Below are 16,470 nucleotides of genomic sequence, written 5' to 3'. Positions count from 1 at the left end.
AATCACCTGCAGACCCTGCAGAGCCTTTAGCTTCCCAGGCTAATTAGGATCAAAGCTCACCTGATCCCAAACCCAGAACTGGATCGGGGGATGTGGAATGACAGGTCCCTCTACCAAACCTACCTGCCATTCCATATAAACCCAGGCCCGGCAAAATTAAATAACAACTCAGCAGCATATCGCTGCTGAGAAACTGATCCATCCTGGATTTACCATCTCACACTGTGTAGCAACCTAGGTGAGATGTACACCCCCTCGATCACTTCTCCAGTGACATGTCTACATATCCCCCCCCCTCTTTTTCAGACCGGAGGGCTGAGCCTTTTGTCCCCACAGACAACTTACCCTTGACAATGCGTCAGCATTTGCCTGTAATTTCCCTGGCCTGTGTTCCACAGTGAAATTAAAGTTTTGTAGGGAGAGAAACCATCTAGTCACTCTTGCATTTCTCTCCTTGTTTAACTTCATCCATGTTAGGGGGGCATGGTCTGTCACCAACTTGAATTTCCTGCCTAGCAAGTAATACTTTAAAGATTCTAGGGCCCACTTTACTGCCAAACATTCTCGCTCCACAATGGCATAATTTTTCTCGGCCGGGGTTAGTTTTCTACTCAAGTACGTCACTGGATGCTCCTCACCATTCACTACTTGTGAGAGTACTGCACCTAAGCCTGTGTTAGAGGCATCTGTCTGGACCAGAAATTCTCGCCTGAAATCGGGGGTAACTAAGACAGGTGGTTGGCACAAGGCAGACTTAAGGCTTTGGAAAGCCTTCTCGGCCTCTGGGGTCCACGTGACCATTGCTGTCTTTCCGCCCTTTGTCAAGTCAGTTAGTGGAGCAGCAACTGAGGCAAAGTTCGGCACAAATCTACGGTAATACCCCGTAATACCCAGGAAAGTTCTAACCTGTTTCCTTGTCAGGGGTCTAGGCCAATTCTGTATTGCCTCAATTTTATTTAGCTGTGGCTTAATCAACCCTCTCCCAATAATGTAGCCCAGATATTTGGCCTCTTCTAGGGCTAGAGCACACTTCTCGGCATTTATGGTCAACCCCGCATCACTTATGGCATCCAACACGGCCTGTACCTTACAGAGGTGACTTTCCCAATCAGGGCTAAAAATGACCACATCATCGAGGTAGGCAGCTGAGTAATCACGATGTGGTCGCAGAATCAAGTCCATCAACCTCTGGAAAGTTGCAGGCGCTCCATGTAACCCGAATGGCATCACTACATACTGGAATAGCTCATCAGGGGTGGAGAATGCAGTTTTCTCTTTAGCCTCACCAGAAAGTGGAATCTGCCAGTAGCCCTTTGTGAGATCGAGGGTGGTTATGTACCTGGCGTTACCCAACTTCTCAATCAACTCATCTACCCTGGGCATAGGATACGCATCGAACTTGGAGATCTCATTCAACTTTCTGAAATCGTTACAGAACCTCCAAGTTCCATTGGGCTTTGGGATTAGCACAATTGGGCTGGACCATTCACTCTGTGACACCTCAATTACCCCCAGAGCAAGCATACGTTTTACCTCGGCAGATACGGCTTCCCTACGTGCCTCCGGTATCCTATAGGGCTTAAGGTTTACTCTGCTTCTAGGCTCAGTTTCAATGTGATGATGGATGAGGTGTGTACGCCCTGGGAGGTCAGAGAACTTGTTTTTGTTTTTCTGTAGAAATTCCTGAGCCTCCTGTTTCTGTGACACTGATAGAGTATCACCTACCTTGACTGGAGGGATTGGTTGTGACAAATTATTAACAGTATTTGTCGCCACCAAGGATTCCCTGTCTTTCCAGGGCTTGATCAAGTTTATGTGATAAACTTGGAAAGGCTTCCTTCTACCTGGTTGGTGCACCTTGTAGTTCACCTCACTGATCTTTTCAACAATTTCATAAGGACCTTGCCACTTCGCCAAGAATTTACTCTCAACAGTGGGGACTAGTATAAGGACCCTATCGCCTGGGTTGAATGTCCTGATTCTTGCGGACCGGTTGTAAATTCTACTTTGGGCCTCTTGAGCCCTCTGGAGGTGTTCCCTTACCAGGGGCATTACAGTGGCTATACGGTCCTGCATTTGTGCTACATGCTCAATAACACTCTTGTATGGGGTGGACTCATTCTCCCATGTCTCTTTTGCAATGTCCAGTAGACCCCTAGGGTGATGACCATAGACCAACTCGAATGGTGAGAACCCTGTGGACGCTTGGGGCACCTCCCTAATAGCAAACATGAGTTAGGGTAATAAATGATCCCAGTCACGACCATCTTTTGCCACCACTTTCTTCAACATATGTTTCAAAGTTTTATTAAATCTCTCCACCAATCCGTCCGTCTGGGGGTGGTATACAGAGGTACGGATGTGTGAGATTTTAAATAGTCTGCATAATTCCTTCATTACTTTCGACATAAATGGCGTACCTTGGTCAGTTAGGATTTCTTTGGGGATCCCAGTCCTAGAGAACATATAAAACAACTCACGTGCAATTGTTTTAGATGCAGTGTTTCTTAAGGGTACAGCCTCAGGATAGCGGGTCGCATAATCCAGGACTACCAAAATATACTGGTGTCCTCTAGCTGACTTTACAATGGGACCCACTAAATCCATGGCAATACGCTCAAAAGGCACCTCTATAATAGGGAGCGAAACCAAAGGACTGCGAAAATGTGACACTGGGGCACTAACCTGACATGTGGGGCACGACTCACAGTATTTTTTAATGTCATCATATATGGCCGGCCAAAAAAACCTCTGGAGAACCCTCTCTCGCGTTTTGTCAGTCCCCAAGTGTCCCCCAAGAACATGGTTATGTGCCATGTCAAGCACCTGACGCCGGTACGGCTTAGGTACCAGAAGCTGTTCCACAATCTCATCCTTAACCTTATTGACTCTATAGAAAAGATCATTAGTCACCGAAAAATGTGGAAATCTTTTTTCAGCGTCTGGTTCCTGAGGTACCCCGTTCATAACAGCAACCTGCTCTCTCGCATTTTTGAGAGTGGGGTCCTGTAATTGTGCAGTCCCAAAATTATCGCTAGACACCTCTAAGTCTAGTATATTTTGCTCAGTGGGAGGAGCCTCCTCCTCCCCAGCCAGGACCTGCAAAGGAAAACAATCATTTTCATCCTGCACACTTTTATCATTCACAGTGGACAAGGCAACCACCTTAGAGGTATCCTCACTCCTTTTGGGGATTTTTCCTTTTTCCCAGAGAGCCCAGAATAAAGGAAAATCGCGCCCCAATATTACATTATGCATGAGGTTTTTAACCACACCCACTTCATATTGTACTGTGCCTTGTTCAGTCCCGACTTTAGCCAGCACTACAGGGTACACTTTTGTATCACCATGTATGCATACAACACTCATATGCTTTTTAGACTCTAAGTCCCCAGTCACCAGGCTAGCATGCACCAAGGTTACAAGGCTTCCTGAGTCCATTAACGCTTTAACAGGAAAGTCATTGATTGTGATGTTGCAGATTTGCGGTTCAGTCTCTAGTCCAGGAACTGCAGCACAAGATGGTTCCGCAAATAGCGACTGACGCCGGCTAGCGTCACATTCCATGGGTTCAGAGGTAAGAGGGCAATGGGCAGACACGTGTCCCGCCTCATGGCATCTCCAACACTGGATAGGGCCTGGTCCCCTTGGCAAGGAGTCCTTTTTAGAGCCCCTTAGCCACCCGGGACCATCAGCAGTCTTTTGTCCCTGAGACACCACTTGAGCCCTTTTCCCCCCATCAGCAGCCCTCCACACTCCCCCAATAGATGGAAGTCTCTTACCAGCTGACGGTACCGATCTGGCGCTCCGGAGAGGTGAAGATGCTGCAGGAACATCACGGAGGTAGTCCTCAGTCGCCTGGAACCTCTCCACAAGGTTGACAAGTTCGTTTGCATTCTTAGGATCACCTTGTCCCACCCAGCGTTGCAGGTCAGTAGGAAGTGCTCGGAGGTAGCGATCCATCACGACCTTCTCTAGGATTTGTGCAGGAGTAGAAGTGTCTGGCTCCAACCACTTTCTTGCCAAATGGATTAGGTCATACATCTGGGACCTCGCTGATCTGTCCGGACTGTAGCTCCAGTTGCGTACTCTCCTGGCACGGACTGCAGTAGTAACTCCTAGTCGGGCAAGTATCTCCGCTTTTAGCCGAGTATAGTCCTTAACCTCTTGCTCACTGAGGTCATAGTAGGCCTTTTGAGGTTCACCTGTTAAATAGGGCGCAATTACCTCTGCCCACTCAGCGGCTGGTAACTTCTCTCGCTCAGCCACGCGCTCAAATACTGTTAGATAGGCTTCAACATCGTCCTCAGCAGTCATCTTTTGCAGCGCTTTCTGCACAGTCCTTCTCCCAAAAAAAATCTCTGGAGCGGCTCCCATCACTGTGGGTGGATTAGCAACCACAGGCGCCTCTCGAATTGCTATCAGGTGCTCGATAAGTTGTTGTTGTGCAGCCATGGACTGTTCATGTCGTTGCTGTTGTTGCAAACTCAGTTGCATAAACTGCTTCAGCATCTCCTCCATGTTGCTGGACTGTTCTTGGAGTGTAGTTGCAGCTTTCACCCAGGACATCAGCAGCTGTAGCCAAGTCTGTCCACACCGTTGCCCCTAGCAACCGACTTGCCCGCATTCGAACACCAATTGTAAGGGATCTTCCCGGGGTAGGGCGTGTTTGGACACAGTTCACAGCAGACTTGGAATTTATAAAGCAGATCTTGGCGTTTATTCGTGGTACAAACTGTCCAGCAAACAAAAATATACAGCAACACCGTGCTTTCTAAGTACAACAAAAATAAAAGACCTAGCCCGGCTGGGCGCTTACTAACAGGTTCTTCTCACCTATCTGACACTTACAAACACAGCGTCTTTCGCCTGGATATCGCAGGGTGGATTTTAGCTCCAGCAGTGGCTGTGCTTGCAGCTTCCTCAAACACACAGACTGTTCGTTTCCCTGGCTGAGAGCAATCACCTGCAGAGCCTTTAGCTTCCCAGGCTAATTAGGATCAAAGCTCACCTGATCCCAAACCCAGAACTGGATCGGGGGATGTGGAATGACAGGTCCCTCTACCAAACCTACCTGCCATTCCATATAAACCCAGGCCCGGCAAGATTAAATAACAACTCAGCAGCATATCGCTGCTGAGAAACTGATCCATCCTGGATTTACCATCTCACACTGTGTAGCAACCTAGGTGAGATGTACACCCCCTCGATCACTTCTCCAGTGACATGTCTACAATATATATATATATATATTAGATTATTTATAGCATGGCTTCAAGTGTAGCAGAGGTGGAGAAGTCTAGCCACACACACACCATAAGATTTTGAATTTTTTGAAGGTATCATTATCCACAGCGACAGTGGAGGGGACTTGTCTGTTTTTCAATATAGAGGAATTAATTTTGTTTCTACAATATTATTTTTTATTATTTGTTACAAATTTTTCTGGCGCCCCATTGGGGGGCTTTGGTAAAATATCAGGGGTCTAAATAAATAACGTACTTGTGGTATGACTGCGTGTCAAACAACGCTGGTCTGATGGAACACATGGTAAACCGGGGTCCTGTTGTGCTGCCTAAGTGCATGACGTAGGCAGCACAACAGGACGCCACAAGGGGATCAGCTCCTCTCTATGCCTTCACCTCTCCTATCCAGGTGTACAGGGGTCCACACAGGACCCCTGAAGCATGTGGCCCAGTCGCAATTGCGACCCGGCCCCCTGAAGCACACTGGGCCATCTAGCTGATGTGGATTTGGCATTTAATGCACCCGGGAGGGAGGGGTGCAGCTTCCAGCTTCACTGCCTGCAGCTTGTCAAAGGCTATGGCAGGCTGCAGCTGGACAGGGTTGAATGTTGTACTGAGTGTTCCCTGCGCTTAGGGCCCTGTGCATTCAGGGACAAATGCACGGAACACAGAAGACCTGCATTCAGCTGTAGTCTGCCATAGACTCTGACAGACTGTAGGCAGCAGCTAGATGGCCCCATGTGCAAGGGGCATTAGTTGTCTGTCAATGTGGCATTCTGTCCATCCCTATAGAGGAGGCAACTTTCCCCTGACAACCAATATATGGGGCCTTCTTCCCAATGACCCTTGATGGATTACTTTAGTAGGGGTTCCCCCGAAACGTAAAATTTATTTCATGGGTTTATTTTTGAAAATCACTGTCCAATCAGGGCAAAGTGGTTGTATCTGTAGATAGCCCATGCTTTTATATTTGCCAATCTGCACTACCTGTACGTTTCTCTGGTTTTGGCGTCTAGACATGGGTCACATCATGGGCCCACTTCACACAACCTGGTGAAGGCCTGCTCAGGCTTGAGCACTATCACACATGATCTCCCATACCCAGAAGATTTGGCTTTCTGTAGATATGGGCAAAGTAACATTTGTCTCTTTAAAGGATAACAAAATAAATACAGACACAATTTCTGTGGTCATTCTTGAGTTTGGTCTGGAATAATCCCCCCCCCCCCCCCCCCCGTATTTTGCCACAATTAGCCCCTATGCATGTCAGATTTACCTTGTGCCAATACAAGCCACGAATTGGTGAGAAAATAACCTGTATCCATTCTAAAAGGGGTATAACCAAATTCGTTTTCAAACGCCTCCCGCCCGCCGTATAGACAAATGATAGGCGGAATGCTCTCTTGTTCTGGGATGTCGTCTCATGTGATCTGTGCCGCCTATCAGTGCTGCATATTAGTGCCCTTATCATCAGTGTCGTTTCAGCGGTGCCCTTCAGTGCTCCATATTTGTGCCTCCTCATCAGTGCCGATCAGTGCTGCATATTAGTGCCTCCTCATCAGTGCCATCTCATCAGTGCAGCCCCATCAGCGCACATTATTGAAGGAGAAAACTGACACATTTTTCAAAATTGTCTGTCAGATACGTTAAAAAAATTAAAAAAAATAAAATAATTACTTTCCAGCTTTTTTTTGCAAAAAATCAAAAAAACCCAGCAGTGATTAAATACCACCAAAAGAAAGCTCTTTTTTGGTAAAAAGCCAATTTGGGTATAGCGTAATTGTCATTTAAAGTGTGATTGCACTGATAGCTGAAAATTGGCCTGGACAGTTATTAAACATCACTGTGAACTCTTTGACCACTGGTATGGCACTCTAAGGCCGCGTACACACGAGAGGATTGTCCGTCCAACTTAGTCCGCTGAAACGTATTTCAGCGGACAATCCGCTCGTGTGTGGGCTTCAGCGGACTTTTTCAGCGGACAGTCTGGCGGACTAAGTCTTTCGGAATTTCCGTAATATTGTCCGTCCAAACTTGGTTTCAGCGGACAGTCCGCTCGTGAGTAGGCTAGTTGGACAGACTAAGTATGGCGCATGCTCAGAAAGGATTTACACGGCCGAAGGTTGCATTGCAGTGTATTGGACGTCGAATTACTAGTCCCGTCGTACGTGCCGTTCACGTCATCGCGCAAGCTTTCAGCGGACTGTCTGTTCGTCGTGTGTGGTCAAGTCCGTTCATTCAAAAGTAGGACGGACTGTCTGTCGGATTGTCTGACGGGCTTAGTTGGACGGATAGTCCGCCCGTGTGTACGCGGCCTTAGTGTCTCTCGTAAAGTCAAGGTTTTTAAATTGCTGTCTGTGTAACCATTTGGGAGCTTTATTTTCGTTATTTGTCTTGGTGACTGTGTTATCATTGGGACTAAAAGTGATTAGAAAATCTTCCAAGGAGTGCACTTATTATGGTGGCAATTGTTTAAAAAGCCATTTCCTCTCACTTCCTGTTCTGTCTACAGGAGAGTCAGTAACGGGAAGTCTCCCCAATGGGACACAGATGGCCATAAAAATCTGACAGGGGTTTTAGCCTTTCCTTTCTCTATCCAAAGCTGGATAAAAAGGTCTTGGCTTTAGATAAACTCTCAGGAAGAACTCTCCTTTACAGAGGGAGGAACAGACATATGGTGGGGAAAAATAATTATTTGATCCCCTGCAGATTTTGTACGTTTGCCCACTTACAAAGAAATGAAGGGTCTATAATTTTTATCATAGGTGTATTTTAAATGATAAAGACAGAATATCAACCAAAAATCCAGAAAAAAAAACAGATAAAACAAATGTTATAAATTGAGTTGCTGTTCAGTGAGTAAAATAAGTATTTGTTGCCTTGGTGGTATGTTTTGGGTCATTGTCATGCTAGAAGACCCATCCACGACCCATCTTCAGTGTTCTGGCTGAGGGAAGAAGGTTCTTATCCAAGATTTTACAATACATGGCCCTCCCATTGGCCCCTCAATGCAGCAAAGTCGGCCTGTACCTTTAGCAGAGAAACGGCCCCAAGGCATAATTTTTCCACCTCCGTGCTTGACTTTAGGGATGGTGTTGTGAGGGTCATAGTCAGAATTTTTCTTCCTCCAAATGCGGCGAGTCGAGGTAATGCTAAAGAGCTCAATTTTGGTCTCATCTGACCACAGTACTTTCTCCCAACCCTTCTCTGAATCATTTAGGTGTTCATTGGCAAACTTGAGACGGGCCTGTACATGTGCCTTCTTGAAGAGGGGGACCTTGTGGGCACTGCAGGATGTCAATCCATGGCGGTGTATTGTGTTACCAATGGTTTGTTTGGTGACTGGGGTCCCAACTGCCTTGAGATCATTCACAAGCTCCTCCCGTGTAGTTCTGGGCTGATCCCTCACTTTTCTCATGATCACCCTCACCCCATGAGGCGAAATCTTGTATGGAGCTCCAAACCGAGGACGATTGATGATTGACGACAATAGTTGTTTTCTCCTTTAGTAAATTTAAATATCGGGACGTGGCATGTCTATTGTGTAGTGTATCCACAGCACCACTCTGTGGTTGATACACCCTTAAATTGAAATTAGAGGACGATTGATGGTTATTTTGTATTTCTTCCATTTGGGAATAATCACTCCAACAGTTGTCTTCTTCTCACCAAGCTTCTTGCTGATGGTCTTGTAGCCCATTCCAGCCTTGTGCAGGTCTACAATCTTGTCCCTGACATCCTGTGTACACATAACGAGTTGTCGTTAGGAGCGCCTTCTTAAATTGAGAGGACTAATCTGTGTACCACATGAGCACCTACTGTAGCCAGTCTGCGGGGGGATCAAATACTTATTTTACTCACTGAATTACAACTCAATTTATAACAGTTGTATTATGTTTTTTCTGGATTTTTGGTTAATATTCCATCTCTCTCATTTTAAAATACACCTATGATAATAAATTATAGACCCCTTCATTTCCTTGTAAGTGGGAACACTTACAAAATCTGCAGGGGATTTAAAAAAATATATATTTTCCCCACTGTAAAGGGCTTGAGTTGAACAGCATAAAATTAAAAGAAAAAAAAAAGTAGCAAATGTATGCAGCAAGATCATGTGACTGTTGACCTTGATTTTTTATTTTTTTATTGGTTTTTGTTATGTTTCCTACTTTTAGCTGTAGACTGAGCGCCGGACAATGCTTAAAGCACGAGTGGCTGACGAATTTGCCCCTAAAGGCCAGGAAATACAAAGTTCGCTTGAAGTCTCAGATCATGCTTCAGAAATACATGGCCCAAAAGAAATGGAAAGTAGGTTATCCATATCTCGAATGTATCTAATTGATCTTCTTGTCAAGTACAGGGACCTTGTAGCTCATAAACATGACCGAAAACTAGTCCCGTGGCTATAATGATCAGTTTGGGTAACAGTTACACTTCTGTGGTCACACCATAGTCTCTGCAGCCAGCAAATGGCTTTGGATGATATAGAAAAGTATTGTTTAAAAGGAATTTTCATGAATAAATACTGTTATTTCCTCAAGGTAAAGCTGGTGTGAAGAGTGTTTGCATAGGCATGAGACTACTGGTTTGGCTGAAATGTTCATAGATGTTTATTGAAGATTTTGGAATGTCAAACTTCCAATGACTATTATATATGTACCATATGGCCAAACGTTTGTAGCCATCTGACCATCACACCCACCTACTGTATATGGCCGATGGCATGTGGATACTAGAGATGTGCACCAGGGAAAAATGTGTTTTGTTTCAGATTCATTCGTTAAGTTAACCCCCCCTGGCGGTATTCCCGAGTCTGGCTCGGGGTGGGAGTTTTACACCAAAAGCGGTAACCCCGAGCCAGACTCGGGACCGCATCACTGTATGCAGGAGGAGGTTTACTTACCTTCTACCTTGGCTCCAGCAATCTCCCCCCGCTGTACGAGCGGCTCTTCCTCCGCTCGATTCATCACGGAGCCGATCTCCGTTCCCTGCGCGTGTTGCAAAGCACGGGGACGGAGAACGGCGCCAAATTCAAAAAGTGAAACACACAGTATACATACAGTATAATGTAATCTTACAGTAATCCCCTGTGTCCCTAGTGGTCTGTCCAGTGTCCTGCATGCAGTTTTATAATATAAAAACTGTTCTTTATGCCTGGAAATTGGAGATTGTCCATAGCAACCAAAACTGTCCTTTTACATCAAAAATGGTTTTAGACCAGCTAGAAAACAGCGACAATAAATTAGAATCACTCACAGAATTGAGTAATAGCGATTTGTCGGGAGATCTGTCCTCAAATATTGAAAAGTAATGACAGCGACAATTCTGCAACTGAGCAAATTTCAGTGTTTTTGATTTAATTACATTATTGAATAATTTTTATTATTGTTATATTATTATTTGGTATAATTATTTATAGTTATTTATTATATTATAAATTTATGATTTCATTTTTCAAACTTTATCATACCCGGGATGTCTACTAGACTCTGGTTTGGACAGATTTAAGTGAGTTATTCCTAAGAATTACAGGACTACAATATAAAATGCCAAATTTTCATGCAAAATAATTGTACCACTTTTAGCACCTAAAATCCAAAATAATCGTACCGCCAGGGAGGTTAATTTATTTTTGTTATGTTAGAATGATTCATTTTCTGACGTAGTTTCATATATTTCGGAAGATGGCTACATTTGTTCTGCTCTAATCTATTTTTAAAAAAATTCTATTCTACTCTTTTCTGTTTTATTGTATTCCATTCTTTCATTTTCTATTGTTTTTTTTTTTTATTCTATTCTTTCCTATTGTATTCTATTTTATTCTTTTCTATTTTCTTATTTTTTTCTATTCTATAAAACAGCCTAAATAGGAAGCATCTTTTTTTTTTTTCACTTTTATACCTTACTGTATTTATTGCAATATGTTAACATTTCAAATTCATTTTCAAATTCATATTCAAATAATTAGTTACGTTATTTTGTTTCATTATAATTTATTTGTTGAAATTCATTACTATTGCCATTTGGAAATTGGTACACTAGAATCTCTAAATCAAAATGTCTTCCAAATTTTGATTTGTAACGAAACTTCTATGTCTAGTGGATACTGCTTAAAATGTTTAAGTTCAGGTGTTTGCAGTGAATGGTACTGTTAATACTACAGTATACAAAGACATTTTAGACAATAGTATCACTCCAACTTCATGGTAACAGTTTGGGTTACGCCACCCAGCATGACTGTACCTCTATACACAAGGGCAGACAATGTTTCATGATTTTGGTGTGGAGAAACTCAAGTGGCCTGTGCAAACCTTGACCTCAACCCTACTGAACACCTTTGGGCTGAATTGGAACACCAGTTGTGAGCTTGGTCTTCCCTTCTTTTGGCTGAATGGGCACACATTCCCACATGCACATTTGTGGAAAGCCTTCCCAGAAGAGTGGAGTCTGCTGTAGACACAAATGGATGGGGGGAATCCATATACATGCCCATGGTTTTGGACTGGGAGATCGTATGGATGTGAAGGTCAGGTGTCTACACACTTTTTTGGCCATAATATAAATATATTTCTTGACCACTTTCTAGGTTTTAGCTCCATACCTGTCATTCCACTGTGACGTGCCAGAACCCTTATTGCCCACTGGAGTCCTGGCACCTGCCAGCTTAATGGCAGGAAGAAGGCTTGGTACAGGAAGGATACAGGGCTTATTCGAGACTTGGACAGAAATTGAGGCCCCACTGGGATCAATTCAAAAGTGAACACGGGTACTTGCAAGAATAAGGGACCTGCATTTCAACACTTTTGCCTCTTTTAGGTCTGGTTAGTTTAAAATTGAAAATTATTTCACCCAAAACGCGATGTTGGATGGGTGGAACTAGAGCCAGGAACTTTATCGGGTAGATCTCAACACCGAATTTCTATAGAAACATAATGTAAGCCCTTGTACACACGGTCGGACATTCCGACAACAAAATCCGTCGGATTTTGTCTGACGGATTTTGTCCGAAACTTGTGTTGCATACACACGGTTGGACAAAGTTGTCGGAAAATCCGAACGTTCAGAACGCGATGGCGTTTGTTCGTTACGACGAGACTACGTTCAGGCTAGTAGCGCCAATAGCTTTGGTCTAGGAATTTGATCTGAGCATGCGTGGCACTTTGTCCGATCGTGTGTAGAGAATTTCCGATCGGACAAAGTCCAATTGGATCATGTTGTCGGAAATTTTTCTAGCCCAGCTCTAAAACTTTGTCGGTCGGATATTCCGAACGGAAACAGTCCGATGGAGCCCACACACGGTCGGATTATCCGACAACACGGTCCGATCGGACATTTTCCATCGGAATATCCGACCGTGTGTACAAGGGCTAAAGGCCCATACACACGATCAGACTTTTTGACAACAAACATGCAAATTAGCTGTTTTGGAGCAACATCCGACCGTGTGTACGCTCCATCGGACAAACTTTTTTGGTTTTCATCTGACTTTTGTTGGCTGTGCGAATGGACAAACTTTCTGGCAACAAAAGTCCGATGGAGCAAAGTCTGATCGTGTGTACAGAAAACCATAGGACTTTTGTACAAAGTACAAATAGGCATGCTCAGAACCAATGCAAAAGATCAGACAACAATACAGAAGTTGACCAAAGGTGGCGGTAAAGAGCAGAAAAACCACATGATTTGGTGAAAGTTGGCTGAAAAAGTCCTGCTGTGTGTATGCAATACAAGTTCAGGACGGACGTCCTAAGTACAAAAATCCAAGGGAAAGTTTGTACAAAGTCCTATCGTGTGTATGAGGCTTTAGACAACAGGCTACCCAACCCACCAAACTCCTAAATACAACTTTGCGTTGGACTGATCTAATAGATAAGTCAACTAATGTGTCTGTTGCATTTTGTTCATCAAGCCTCACTGCTCACAATATTAAATGTTCCCACCGTCTTTCCTTACAGAAACATTTCTACGTGGTCGCGGCTGCCAATCGTCTCAGGAAGTTCCAGCTGCTTTCCCTCAAACCCTCCTAGAACAAGACTGTGACACTTGTGCGTGGATTGTACATAACAACAGCTGCCTGGCCGCCCTGTAACACTAAGGACTGCGCTATGTACACAGGGGTCACGTGATGACCGATATCCACTGTCTGGGGGCACAGTGTGAATGTGGTGGTTGTGGAAATATTATACCCAATGTAGATAGAGATCTTCACCCTTGGCCTTCTGGATCCTCGGATTTGTACCGGCATCCCTTCATACCTTGTATTGAATATCTCAACTGTGAGGAACGTTTTACAGGTTTAGCGAAGTGATAATTGGATGAAACGTGTTGTTTGTGTCTTGAGCTGCGATGGGAAGAAGGCATTGTGCATAATAGATTATGTTGAATTTTTCTACTAGGGTTACAGTTAACCTCAGCACTTCCCCACTCTGTTCAAAACTAAAAGAATAACTTTTTTAATATAGTTGGGCTTTAAAGTGATATTAAAGGCTGTTTTTTTCCTTTGAAATAACAAAGCAGTCATACTCACCTGCTCTGTGCAGCGGTTTTGCACAGAGCAGCCCCGATCCTCCTTTTCTCAGGTCCCTCCCTCCTACCAAATGCCCCCCCCATGCAAGTAGCTTGCAATGGGGGCTTTCAAGCTTTAGCTCTGCGTGTCCATTCACACATGGACTTGTGTATGTCTTGGCCTCACCCCCTCTCTCCTCATTGGCTCACTAGCTGTGATTGACAGCAGCGGGAGCCAATCCCCCCTGCTGCTGTCTCAGCAAATGAAGAGGAAGGGTCCCCGGAGAGAGCCGAGGCTCTCGTGCAAATCGCTGGATCGAGATGGTGCTCAGGTAAAATATTAGGGGGGGCTGCTGCACAGAGAAGGTTTTTTACATTCATGCATTGAATGCATGAGGGTAAACAACCTTAAGCCTTTATAAACCACTTAGGGATTATTTTAGTCTGTTTCGTCTCATTATTAAATAGATTTATAACCTTCTATAAAGTGGACCTAGAATCTAGTATACACTATTGCCAAAAGTATTGGGACACCTGCTTTACACGCATATGAACTTTAATGCCATCTTAGTCCATAGGGTATTGAGTTGCCCGCGCCCCCCAACTCTTCTGGGAAGGCTGTCCACAAGGTTTAGGAGTGTGTCTATGGGAATGTTTGACCATTCTTCCAGCAGCGCACTTGGGAGGTACCAAAGGTGTATTATTGGGTTGAGGTCAGGACTCTGTGCAGACCAGTCCAGTTCCTCCACCCCAAACTTGCTCAACCATGTCTTTATGGACCTTGCTTTGTGCACTGGTCGTCATGTTGGAACAGGAAGGGGCCATCCCCAAACTGTTCCCACAAAGTTGGTAGCATGAAATTGTCCAAAATGTCTTGGTGTGCTGACGCCTTAAGAGTTCCCTTCACTGGAACTAAGGGGCCAAGCCCAACCCTTGAAAAAAAAAAAACCCCACACCATAATCCCCCCTCCACCAAATGATCTGGACCAGTGCACAAAGCAAGGTCCATAATAACATGGATGAGCGAGTTTGAGGTGGGGAAATGTGACTGGCCTGCACAGTGTCCTGACCTCAACCTGATAGAGCGGGGACTGTGAGCCAGGCCTTCTCGTCCAAAATCAGTGCCTGACCTCACAAACGTGCTTCTGGAAGAATGGTCAAACATTCCCATAGACACACTCCTAAACCTTGTGGAAGGCCTTCCCAGAAGAGTTGAAGCTGTTATAGCTGCAAAGGGTGGGCCAACTCAATATTGAAACCTATGGACTATTATTATACATGATTTATATAGCTCCAACAGTTTACGCAGCGCTTTACAATGTATACGGGGGGCAACACAATTACAGTACAGTACAAAAGGTACAGGAGGGCCCGGCTCGTAGAGCTTACATTCTAAAGGGAGGGGGTGGTGGTACAAAAGGTAGTAGCTGCAGAGAATGATTTGATGGGGGTGGCTCGGGGACAGTTGTTAGATGGGTGTGGGATAGGCTTCCCTGAATAAATGAGTTTTCAGGGATCTCCTAAAGGTGGACAGGGTAGTGGCTAATGGGACAGACTGGGGCAGGGAGTTCCAGAGGATGGGAGAGGCTCTGGGGAAGTCTTGAAGGCGAGCATTAGAGGAGGTAACAAGGAAGCTAGAGAGCAGGAGGTCCTGGGAGGAGCGGAGGGGGCGATTTGGGCGATATCTGCAGATGAGGTTGGCAATGTTGTGGATCTGGGATGCCATTAAAGTTCATGTGCGTGTAAAGGCAGGCGTCCCAATACTTTTGGTAATATAGTGTACTTTTTCCTGATAAGTAGATGCATGTGCTGATCACATTATCCCTCTTGAAAAGGAAACTAATAACCCCCTTCCTTATCAAGGCTTCAAGACTACAAACAGACCATTACAACATCTTCCAAGATCATTCAGAAAAATCAGGGTTATGATAGGTCTTAATTTAATGAAAAGCAATGAAGCGAAATTTAAGCGCAAGATTTTGGTGGAATTTGCATTTATTGCGGTGCATGCTTAAAGCTGCAGTACAATGGGTTTTAAAACATGTACCTATGCTGGTTTAGTGTGTTTATTTGGGGGGGGTTATTGTTGTACAAGTGGGATATTTCTGTATTTCTATAAAGAGAATAAAATACCTAATAAATGAGTTGATTTCTTTTTGGGTGCACTGGTTGTATAAGTTGGTGGAAAGCTAAATTAAAAGTATTGTGCTCCTTGAATCACTTCTCATGCTTTTCTTAAAGGGAACTTGTTTAGGGTTCTTAACCCCAACCCTTCACATGACCCCTAAATCCTTGGAGCAGCCGCCTCTGGGATCCCCAAAAGCTCAAGTAGTGTCCACAACTTTGTGGTCGTGGTTATAGCCCACCTTCTCCCACCTGCCTCTGGTAGTTGACCACTACCATATGACTCCTATAGCAGCCACCTGTAGGATCTACAACTCTGATGTGTGGAGGGACAGCTGGGGGGGGGGACTGTGACGGGTGCACATGATGTAAGGAGGAACTCTGGTGGGGATACCAGATTTAAGGAGGAACTCTGGTGGGGGAACCTGATTTAAGGGGGACCTCTGGTGGGGGAACCTGATGTAAGGGGGACCTCTGGTGGGGGAACCTGATGTAAGGGGGACCTCTGGTGGGGGAACCTGATGTAAGGGGGACCTCTGGTGGGGGAACCTGATGTAAGGGGGACCTCTGGTGGGGGAACCTGATGTAAGGGGGACCT

The 16,470-nt window shown here is 44.8% G+C and overlaps 1 protein-coding gene across 3 annotated transcripts in view; it reads left to right on the top strand.

Moving 5' to 3' along the window:
- The window catches only part of MYLK3 (myosin light chain kinase 3), a 106,051-nt gene extending 90,159 nt beyond the window's left edge, over positions 1-15,892 (top strand). For all 3 annotated transcript variants that reach the window (XM_077452442.1, XM_077452449.1, XM_077452430.1), the window contains 2 exons: positions 9,422-9,554; positions 13,199-15,892. In XM_077452442.1, coding sequence (XP_077308568.1) covers positions 9,422-9,554; positions 13,199-13,270 — 205 coding nt within the window. In that variant the 3' untranslated portion in view covers positions 13,271-15,892. The remainder of the gene's footprint in view (positions 1-9,421; positions 9,555-13,198) is intronic.
- The last annotated feature ends 578 nt before the right edge of the window (positions 15,893-16,470 follow it).

Source organism: Lithobates pipiens, unplaced genomic scaffold, assembly GCF_037356315.1.
Source record: "Lithobates pipiens isolate NorthernLeopardFrog02 unplaced genomic scaffold, aLitPip1_a1.2 Scaffold_10, whole genome shotgun sequence".
NCBI lineage: Eukaryota > Metazoa > Chordata > Amphibia > Anura > Ranidae > Lithobates > Lithobates pipiens.
The sequence above is the reverse complement of the archived record's forward strand: the minus strand, read 5'-3'. Positions and strand labels throughout refer to the sequence as shown.